This window comes from Nerophis lumbriciformis, linkage group LG18 (assembly GCF_033978685.3).
Source record: "Nerophis lumbriciformis linkage group LG18, RoL_Nlum_v2.1, whole genome shotgun sequence".
NCBI lineage: Eukaryota > Metazoa > Chordata > Actinopteri > Syngnathiformes > Syngnathidae > Nerophis > Nerophis lumbriciformis.
Genome location: NC_084565.2, coordinates 44369959 through 44381651, shown reverse-complemented (window position 1 = coordinate 44381651; position 11693 = coordinate 44369959). Strand labels below are relative to the sequence as shown.

The window sequence follows — 11693 nt, the reverse complement described above, 5'->3', positions numbered from 1 at the left end:
TTTGAACATTTTATACAAAAACAAAAATATAAAACAATGCCAACAATTAGGGGTGCACAAAACATTTATTCACATTTGAATCACGATTCTTAGTCATTCCAATTCTAAATTGATTCATCATTTTAAAAAATCGATTTAAAAAAGGAAATGTTTTTTTTAATTTTTTTATAAGAATCAATTTTCATAAAAAATACATTCTTAGGCCACCACCATGCAACCAGAAGGAGATTTTCTAACCTGTTTTTAAAAAGTTTTGTTATAATTATAATACCAAATAATAGATTGCAAGAATCGGTTTGAATGGAGAATCGATTCTGTATCGAATTGTCAAAATCGCAATGGGATCAAATCATTAGGTGCCCAAAGAGTCACACCCACTGTACAATATATACAAAATATTCAATAAACTATAAACGTTTGAGCAAAAGGAAATGCAAAATTAATTTGTAAACAGCATAACAATAACAATATAACAGCACAGCAAAAAATAAATTTCTGAAAATAAAGTTGGAAGGCACCTGAAAAATTCCGATCCCATTAAAGGAGCCATATGTAATAATGTGGCCAGAAATGGTACTGCAATCAGGGTCCAAATTCTGTAGTCCTCTTCCTCTCTCCCTGACTATGGGTTGAGGTGCTGGGACCATAAAAGCTGAATAGACAATGTCAATAACAAATCTCTAACCAACACATTTCACACAGAAATGAGGCTATTTTCAGGAAGAAGAACGTCATGCCTGCATACAACATACTTGCCAACCTTGAGACCTCCGATTTCGGGAGGTGGGGGTGGGGGCGTGGTCGGGGGTGGGGCAGGGCGTGGTTGAGGGCGTGGTTAAGAGGGGAGGAGTATGTTGACAGCTAACTTGCATAAATAAATATTAAGCAATATAACATAACTTGGCTTCTGAGAGCTTCAAAATGTAATGAATAAAATGCTAAAGTTGTTGATAAACAAGCAATTATTTTAATAATTAAATATGGTCATTTTAAATGAATTATTATGATAATTTAAAATTAATTATTTCAAATATGTTTATTTTAATGTATAACTCTAATGGCTGGATGTAAAAAGGAGTCAGAAAAAATAAAAATAAAAATACAATTAATTTTGATGTTTTTAGCAAAATATAGTACAAATTTATTTCGTTTTTTTTTGTTTTGTTTTAATTAATAAATATATTTATTTTTAGGTAAGATAAACATAATAATAATACAATTTATCTCTAGTCTGGATGATTTAGTTCTTGTCACCCTGTTGTCCTCCCGTCGTGAAAAAAGGCTGTCCTCACTCACTGGAGGGGGCGTGGCCTCCAGCTCCGGTTGAAAATCGGGAGATTTTCGGGGGAATATTTGTCCCCGGGAGGTTTTCGGGAGAGGCGCTGAATTTCGGGAATGTCTCCCGGAAAATTCGGGAGGGTTGGCAAGTATGATTAGTACAACCTGTTGCGTCTGACCAGTCTTACTCTCAGGGAATTAAAGTTACTGGTCAATCCCAAATTCTTTCAGATGACATATATGTTGTGTAAGAAGGACCATCTAGACAGAATAGGAATATTATCAAGTTTTACTAAAGCTTTAGGAGACCAGTCCTACAGTTCGTTAATAGCGGCATCTAGAAGCGGTCTGAAAGCCAAACGGAAAGACACAACTTATTGAATACGAAAACAGCCCCCACCCTGCCCAGAAAGGAATACAGTCTCATTGTTCTAATACCATACTTGCCAACCCTCCCGGATTTGTCCGGGAGACTCCCGAAATTCAGCGCCTCTCCCGAAAATTCGGGAGGGTTGGCAAGTATGGCGTACAATATCACAACAATCACATGGTTATTGTCAGTACTGTCAGAAAACAAAGACTAAAACCAACGCTAGCAACGGTTATACTGGTGGGAATACTTGAGGGTTCTAGGTTTGATCCCCGCTTCCGCCATCATAGTGAAATATTCATTTTATTCCCAGTGTTGGGACTAACGCGTTACAAAGTAACGCGTTACTGTAACGCCGTTACTATCGGCGGTAACTAGTAATCTAACGCGTTATTTTTTATATTCAGTAACTCAGTTACCGTTACTACATGATGCGTTACTGCGTTATTTTGCGTTATTTTTTATGTAGTATCGGCTAGAAACTGAGAAGATCTGAGTGTTGCAGCGCTGCTGAAGAGGCGACAAAAAAGAGGCGCGCCGCGCGATGTCTGTGTGTACGTGTGTGTGTGTGTGTGTGTGTGTGTGTGTGTGTGTGTGTGTGGGAGGGGGCGTGTCTGTGTCTATAAAAATATAAGTAACTAAATAGTTACTTTTCACAGTAACGCATTACTTTTTGGTTTAAGTAACTGAGTTAGTAACTGAGTTACTTTTGAAATAAAGTAACTAGTAACTGTAACTAGTTACTGGTTTTCAGTAACTAACCCAACACTGGAAGTGTATATACTCACAAGAAACCGAATAGCTTTGTCTTTGACCTTTTTTTTTTACTTAAAGAAAGCAAATTAACAATCAGAATAGTTAACAAGATTAAAAAAAATATGAATAAATAAATGAATGCAAAAAATGAATATATGAAATACAATATTTTTTACATACATATTGCTTAATTAACATTAATGATGTGCACTTTAACAACTAGGCTTACAACTATACCTAATATATAAAAGGGTGGAAAAGTGACTATTACCTGCAGGGCAAACATTAGCTAACCAGAAGGCAATAACAATGTAAACAAAAAACACCTGCTTAAAAGATCTAATACAAATGTCCCTGAGGAATGTAAGGTGGGAGTACAGTAATTACCTAACGTTACATTATTATTTTCCATAACAATTTAACCCCCTCCACAATATTAACCCGACGTTAAAACAGAACTAGCTATTTATTGATTAGCAATTGCCGAATCATGTAACATTAGCTTAATGCTAAAAAGCCAGGTTACTATCACATTCTGTAACAGACAAATAATTTCATGTAGGCTAACGTTACCTACCTGCTACCTCTGTCTTTTCTCGTTTCTACTCCTCTTCTTTTCTCTTGTTTCTTCCCTGGGCACCTGACAGTTTTGGCCGTTTTGACATCTTGTGTTGATTTTTTGATGTGGTGACGTCCAAAAAGAGTCATGATACGGGAAGGGAGGGGGCGCACCGTGCGGGGGGGGGGGCGTAATGTTGTAACAAATAATATTTCTATTATATAGGCTTTACTTTGCATTTTAATTAACGTGGGATTATTTTTTGTATTTAGAAATAATAGTACCAACTTTTTTTTTTTTTTTTCTCCAACATTTGTGGCACTGGCGTGGCGCCCCCTGATGGACGGCGCCCTTAGCATTTGCCTATACGGCCTATGCCACGGGCCGGCCCTGTTGTCAGTACCAGAGGTGGGACCAAGTCATTGTTTTGCAAGTCGCAAGTAAGTCTCAAGTCTTTGCCCTCAAGTCCGAGTCAAGTCCCGAGTCAAGACAGGCAAGCCCCGAGTCAAGTCCAAAGTCAAGACTGGAAAGTCTCAAGTCAAGTCCTAAGTCCTGCATTTTGAGTTTCGAGTCCTTTCAAGTCCTTTTAACCACAGACTAATATATTAACACAGATTGTGTATGCTTTTCAAACGCTGTATTTATTTATTAAAACAAGTGCATTTTAAATTGCAGGAAAGAAAATTGTGCTGACATTGCACTTTATAATAGCACTATTAACCAGTCATTTTAAACATTAACTCATTCCTTTACAGAACAAACACATTGAAAAATAAAGTGCAAATGTACTTATTTGTACAAAAGTGTTAACATTGAAAAAACATGACATATACGTGAACATAACAAAAAAGTTGTACTTTTGATATGTCAGGGCCCTATGCTGCATTGCATTTGCAAAAGACCAAATTAGCCAAGAGTCTGTCAGTCATTTGTGCACGATGGGGGCGTAGTATGATGCCACCATGGCTGAAAACTCGCTCCACTGGAGCACTGGAGGCAGGCACTGCCAAGACTCTCATGGCCACTCGGAACAGTGAAGGAAGAGTCTTCATGTTCAATGCCCAGAACAAAAGGGGGGAGAGAGTTGTTTTGGGTTGGTGCACTACTTGTAAGTGTATCTTGTGTTTTTTATGTTGATTTAATTAAAAAAAGAAAAAAATATATATATATTTTTTGTGCGGCCCGATACCAATCGATCCACGGACCAGTACCGGGCCGCGGCCCGGTGGTTGGGGACCACTGAGGTAAACAACCAACAGTATGTCAGAAAGCTAGCTAAAACGGTACACATATTCATAATATAGTATACATTTTAACTGACCTTTATTTGACTATTTTTGTCTTTTTTTAGGTGGCTAAAATACGCGGTGCTGCTGACCGCCGTCTAACGTTACGTGTGATATATTGACTAACGTAACCCTGCTTGAAAAAAAATCACTGAACAAAAAGTATGAATAAGGTAGTGAACTGCAACAGATTCCCGTGTTTGCAATAACGTTAGCAGTGAGTTTACAGCCTCACTGATTTAACTACACAGCAAATAAAAGTCACGTTACTTAGCCAATAAACGTTATCTTACATTCAAAACTTACCGTTCTTTGTGCAACTTCAAATGCCGGACGAAGTTGGAAGTTGTTGCCTCTCCATCAGTCATTTTGGAACCGCATGTGTTGCATACTGCAAAACCGTTATGTGTTGACCACCTCGTGATTTTTATACCCAAACGAAATTATTTTAGGTATCATTTTTTGTTCACTGGCGTGTGGTTTGGACATGTCTTCTTCGTTGGTTGTCCTGCAATTTGATTGGATGAATGCTGTGTGATGAAAACAAAGTAGATGTAATTTGATTGGCTGTTGTACTGAGAGCACACCAGCTGACACACGCAACGCTGATAGACAAGTACACAATGAAAAATACGGAGCGCTCCCGAATAAACTTTTTCATCTTTGGGTTTTGGGGAAAGTAGCAAGTCGTGTCAAGTCATGTCAAGTCAAAAGGCTCAAGTCCAAGTGAAGTCACAAGTCATTGATGTTAAAGTCTAAGTCGAGTTGCAAGTCTTTTTTTACATTTTGTCAAGTCGAGTCTAAAGTCTTTCTCTCCCGGGGGATCCCGAGGCGTTCCCAGGCCAGCCGGGAGACATAGTCTTCCCAACGTGTCCTGGGTCTTCCTCGTGGCCTCCTACCGGTCGGACATGCCCTAAACACCTCCTTAGGGAGGCGCTCGGGTGGCATCCTGACCAGATGCCCGAACCACCTCATCTGGCTCCTCTCGATGCGGAGGAGCAGCGGCTTTACTTTGAGCTCCCCCCGGATGACAGAGCTTCTCACCCTATCTCTAAGGGAGAGCCCCGCCACCCGGCGGAGGAAACTCATTTCGGCCGCTTGTACCCGTGATCTTGTCCTTTCGGTCATAACCCAAAGCTCATGACCATAGGTGAGGATGGGAACGTAGATCGACCGGTAAATTGAGAGCTTTGCCTTCCGGCTCAGCTCCTTCTTCACCACAACGGATCGATACAGCGTCCGCATAACTGAAGACGCCGCACCGATCCGCCTGTCGATCTCACGATCCACTCTTCCCTCACTCGTGAACAAGACTCCGAGGTACTTGAACTCCTCCACTTGGGGAAAGATCTCCTCCCCAACCCGGAGATGGCACTCCACCCTTTTCCGGGTGAGAACCATGGACTCGGACTTGGAGGTGCTGATTCTCATCCCAGTCGCTTCACACTCAGCTGCGAACCGATCCAGTGAGAGCTGAAGATCCTGGCCAGATGAAGCCATCAGGACCAAATCATCTGCAAAAAGCAGAGACCTAATCCTGCAGCCACCAAACCGGATCCCCTCAACGCCTTGACTGCGCCTAGAAATTCTGTCCATAAAAGTTATGAACAGAATCGGTGACAAAGGGCAGCCTTGGCGGAGTCCAACCCTCACCGGAAACGTGTCCGACTTACTGCCGGCAATGCGAACCAAGCTCTGACACTGATCATACAGGGAGCGGACCGCCACAATCAGACAGTCCGAAACCCCATACTCTCTGAGCACTCCCCACAGGACTTCCCGAGGGACACGGTCGAATGCCTTCTCCAAGTCCACAAAGCACATGTAGACTGGTTGGGCAAACTCCCATGCACCCTCAAGGACCCTGCCGAGAGTATAGAGCTGGTCCACAGTTCCACGACCAGGACGAAAACCACACTGTTCCTCCTGAATCCGAGGTTCGACTATCCGGCGTAGCCTCCTCTCCAGTACACCTGAATAGACCTTACCGGGAAGGCTGAGGAGTGTGATCCCACGATAGTTAGAACACACCCTCCGGTTCCCCTTTTTAAAGAGAGGAACCACCACCCCGGTCTGCCAATCCAGAGGTACTGCCCCCGATGTCCACGCGATGCTACAGAGTCTTGTCAACCAAGACAGCCCTACAGCATCCAGAGCCTTAAGGAACTCCGGGCGGATCTCATCCACCCCCGGGAGGAGCTGGACGAAGTGGCTGGGGAGAGGGAAGTCTGGGCTTCCCTGCTTAGGCTGCTGCCCCCGCGACCCGACCTCGGATAAGCGGAAGAAGATGGATGGATGGATGGATGGAGTCTAAAGTCATCAAATTCATGACTCGAGTCTGACTCGAGTCCAAGTCATGTGACTCGAGTCCACGCCTCTGGTCAGTACTATCAGAAAACAAAGACTAAAACCAACGCTAGCAATGGTTATACTGGTGGAAATACTTGAGGGTTCCAGGTTTGATCCCCGCTTCCGCCATCATAGTGAAATATTCATTTTATTCCATAGCTCAACAGAAGAGATCATTACAGCGAGGCTCTCTCGGGCAGCGATGCCCAGGGCGGCCACCAGGGGTCGTAGTTTCCCGGAGGCGGAGGAGGGAGGAGGAGGGTGCGTTCCCGCAGCAACAGGGAAGATGGCAGCGCTCACATCTCTCAGCCAGGTAAAGACGCAAGCCTTTCTCTTCCTTCCTGACTACAAGTTACGCTGAGCTCACGCGGCATTGCTCCATGACCTCGCCGTGTTGCCGCTGGCTGTCAGTCCGCCACAACGCAGCGAAGCTGGCGGGGAAGTCTTGTCGCTCAGCCGGTGGACTCCACAGGCCCCGGCGCGGCACCGTTACGTAGCGGGCTCGCTAGCCTCGGAGCTCCCTTCCCGCCACACATGCACCCGCGGTAGTCGCCCCGTCAGCATTTGGAAACCCGGATTCCAGACGTTGTGCCAGACGGGCATCTGTGGTTGATGTTATTCGTCCCAGGCGGCGCTAAAAGGGGGCTAATGTGGTTAGCATGCCGCGGCTAGCCTAGCATGGATCCTAGCGGCGGGATTGAGCCAAGCAGGCTAACATCAGATCATCTCTGTCGGCTTCAATTGATGCTGATGCCACTTGCTCCTTCCATTAGTGCATGGGGGTTGTTTTACTAGCACGCTAATCGGATAATTCACTTGTAGTCTTTACATCTTGTTTACATCATGTTTTTTGTGCTTATACAGTCACAAGTTTCTTCCACAGCTCAGCAGGAATGCATTAGTGAAAGTCTAAAGGTGCTTTTTTTGGGTGGTGTCTGGTTTGTTTAGTCAAGTATGAACGTAGTGCAGCACCGGACTGACTGGGCAGAGCCCCCCCCTGAGGGCGCATTCACACTACAAACTATTAGGATGTGGAGGAAAATGACTGCCAAAACGGAAATATGTTTTAACTAGGGCTGCAGCTAACGATTATTTTTCTATCGATTAATCTATAGATTATTTTTTCGATTAATCGGTTAATCTATAGATTATTTTTTTCGATTAATCTATAGATTATTTTTCCTTTTACCGATTATTTTTTTTATTTAAAATGAAGAGGAAAAAATAAATGTAGGCCAGTTTTTTTCAAAAGGCATGGCTTTTATTTACAAAAAAAAAAGTATGGCCACTCAGTCAACATTGACAACAACATGACAAAATATTCTGTAACAATGTAAACATTTAAAACTTTTAACATTTAACAAAATTAAAAGTAGCTTATTTGCTTTTTAATGTGCAAATATAAAAGTAAACATCCAGTGCAAATCTTAATATTCTGGAATAGTATAAGCATTTCAAAAGTAAAAGTATTGCTTATTTTGCTTTAAAATGTGCAAAAATAAAGATAAACATCCAATACAAAAAAGTGCAAAACGGAAATATTCTGTAACAAGTGTAAACATTTCAACAAAAGTAAAAGTATTGCTTATTTGCTAAAATGTGCAAAAATAAAGCTAAACATCCAATACAAAAAAGTGTACAGTGTAAACATTTCAACAAAAGTAAAAGTATTGCTTATTTTGCTTAATTACACAACAATGATAGTATGATTAAAGTGAAAGTTAATTGTTGGTTTGTACATAGTATATGTAACTGTTAATGTTGTAAAAGGTATTTGCACAACTAATTAACGTTAGCGTTTGTGACACGTCTTGTGCCGTGGGGTTCTTTCAGGACCGACAGACTGAACGCCAGACGGCTTTGCCAGGTTTACAATCTTTTAATTTTACACAAAGTCTTTTCTCTTCCAACTCTTTTCTCTTTCTTTCCTCGCTTTTCAGCTCCTCTTGCTCGCTCGCTCGTCGTCCCCTGTCTCTTGCGGCGTCGCTCCCGGCGCGCCCCGCCTCGCCGCCGCCGCCTCTCCACAGCGTTAAAGAGGAGCGCGTCTTTTTAAACACTGAACAGGCACGCCAAACGCGCCTCTCAGAGCAAACGGTGCTTTAGTTTATGAATTTACAACGCAGATGCAAATGACACATTCATGTTTTTGTGTAATAATGACAACGTATACGCACGCGGACGATTGACTTGTTGATGGTGATGGCAAGAACGCTGTCGGGGGTTTTCTTTTCAAATGTTCGTTCATAGCCGTTGTGCTGCTATGATAGGCCATTTCCGCTCGACACAGTGTGCATACAACAACATTATTAGGCCGTTTATTGAAATACTCCCACACTTTTGGCGTGCTTTTTTCCCCTCGCTCGCATCGTCTGCTTTGCGCTCCGCCATGACAGTAGTGTGACGTAAATATGCGACGCGCCGACGCACAAAAACGGTGTCGACGTATTTACGTAACCGATGACGTCGACTACGTCGACGCGTCGTTTCAGCCTTAGTTTTAACTCACCCCCAGCCATGCAAATGTAAAAAACAGCTATTGTTCCGCAAGTTAAAAAAACAAATCGAAAAAAATTAAAAACTAATTTCTTCAATTAAAAAAAAAAGATTTGCATGTAAACATTTTTTTTTCTGCAAGTAAAGAAACAATTTGCAAGTAATACAAACATTTATACATGTAAAAAAAAAAAAAAACGATTTACAAATTTAAAAAAAACAATTTTCTGCTTGTAAAAAAACGATTCGCAAGTAAAAAACAACAACTGCAAGTTGAAAAACGATTTGCAAATAAAACATTATTTTCCGCAAGTAAAAAACGACTCGCAAGTAAAAAAAAACGATTTTCTGCAAGTAAAAAAACTATTCCGCAAGTAATAAAAAAAATTCTGCATGTAAAGAAACGATTTACAAATTAAAAAAATATTTTCTGCAAGTAAAAACGACTCGCAAGTTAAAAAAATAAATTAATTCAATTAAAAAAAAAAACAAATTTCTGCTTGTAAAAAAACAATTTGCAAGTAAAAAAAAAAACTGCAAGTTGAAAAACGATTTGCAAAAAAAAAATTATTTTCTGCAAGTAAAAACGACTCGCAAGTAAAAAAAAAAATTTATTCAATTAAAAAAAACGATTTTCTGCAAGTAAAAAAAATATGCGCAAGTAATAAAAAAAATTCTGCATGTAAAGAAACGATTTACAAATTAAAAAATATTTTCTGCAAGTAAAAAACGACTCCCAAGTAGGGCTGGGCGATAAAAAAAAAAACGATTTACAAATTAAAAAAAAACAATTTTCTGCTTGTAAAAAAACGATTCGCAAGTAAAAAAAAACTGCAAGTTGAAAAACGATTTGCAAATAAAAAATTATTTCCTGCAAGTAATAATGACTCGCAAGTAAAAAAAAAAATTAATTCAATTAAAAAAAACCGATTTTCTGCAAGTAATAAAAAAAATTCTGCGTGTAAAGAAACAATTTACAAATTAAAAAATATTTTCTGCAAGTAAAAAACGACTCCCAAGTAGGACTGGGCGATATGGCCTTTTTTTTGATATCTCGATATTTTTAGGCCATATCGCGATACACCATATATATCTGGATATTTTGCTTTAGCCTTGAATGAACACTTGATGCATATAATCACATTAAAACATTCTTCTTCATACTGCATTAATATATGCTACTTTTAAACTTTCATGCAGAGAGGGAAATCACAACTAAAAGTGTATTTATTAAAGAGTTATTAAGCAGTGGCACAAACATTCATGTCATTTCCAAAACAGAAAGTGCAAGATTGTCAGAGACATTTTAAAACTAAAACGGAAATATGTTTTAACTCACCCCCAGCCATGCAAATGTAAAAAACAGCTATTTTCCGCAAGTTAAAAAACAAATCGAAAAAATTAAAAACTAATTTCTTCAATTAAAAAAAAAGATTTGCATGGAAACATTTTTTTTTCTGCAAGTAAAAAAAACAATTTGCAAGTAATACAAACATTTATACATGTAAAAAAAAAAAAACAATTTACAAATGAAAAAAAAAAAATTTTCTGCTTGGAAAAAAACGATTCGCAAGTTAAAAAAAAACAACTGCAAGTTGAAAAACGATTTGCAAATAAAAAATTATTTTCTGCAAGTAAAAACGACTCGCAAGTAAAAAAAATAATTAATTCAATTAAAAAAAACAAATTTCTGCTTGTAAAAAAACAATTCGCAAGTAAAAAAAAACTGCAAGTTGAAAAACGATTTGCAAATAAAAAATTATTGTCTGCAAGTAAAAACGACTCGCAAGTAAAAAAATTAATTAATTCAATTAAAAAAAAACAAATTTCTGCTTGTAAAAAAATTTGCAAGTAAAAAAAAAACTGCAAGTTGAAAAACGATTTGCAAATAAAAAATTATTGTCTGCAAGTAAAAACGACTCGCAAGTAAAAAAAATAATTAATTCAATTAAAAAAAACCGATTTTCTGCAAGTAAAAAAACTATGCGCAAGTAATAAAAAAAATTCTGCATGTAAAGAAACTATTTACAAATTAAAAAATATTTCCTGCAAGTAAAAAACGACTCCCAAGTAGGGCTGGGCGATAAAAAAAAACGATTTACAAATTTAAAAAAAACAATTTTCTGCTTGTAAAAAAACGATTCGCAAGTAAAAAAAAAAAACTGCAAGTTGAAAAACGATTTGCAAATAAAAAATTATTTCCTGCAAGTAAAAATGACTCGCAAGTAAAAAAAATAATTAATTCAATTAAAAAAAAACGATTTTCTGCAAGTATTAAAAAAAATTATGCGTGTAAAGAAACAATTTACAAATTAAAAAATATTTTCTGCAAGTAAAAAACGACTCCCAAGTAGGACTGGGCGATATGGCCTTTTTTTTGATATCTCGATATTTTTAGGCCATATCGCGATACACCATATATATCTGGATATTTTGCTTTAGCCTTGAATGAACACTTGATGCATATAATCACATTAAAACATTCTTCTTCATACTGCATTCATATATGCTACTTTTAAACATTCATGCAGAGAGGGAAATCACAACTAAAAGTGTCTTTATTAAAGAGTTATTAAGCAGTGGCACAAACATTCATGTCATT

The 11693-nt window shown here is 39.0% G+C and overlaps 1 protein-coding gene across 1 annotated transcript in view; it reads left to right on the top strand.

Moving 5' to 3' along the window:
• Positions 1-6818: 6818 nt before the first annotated feature.
• Positions 6819-11693, top strand: part of eps15l1a (epidermal growth factor receptor pathway substrate 15-like 1a) — a 126394-nt gene continuing 121519 nt past the window's right edge. Inside the window, exon 1 of the mRNA XM_061978441.1 lies at positions 6819-6911. Within this exon, the coding sequence (XP_061834425.1) occupies positions 6885-6911 (27 nt within the window). The 5' untranslated portion in view covers positions 6819-6884. The remainder of the gene's footprint in view (positions 6912-11693) is intronic.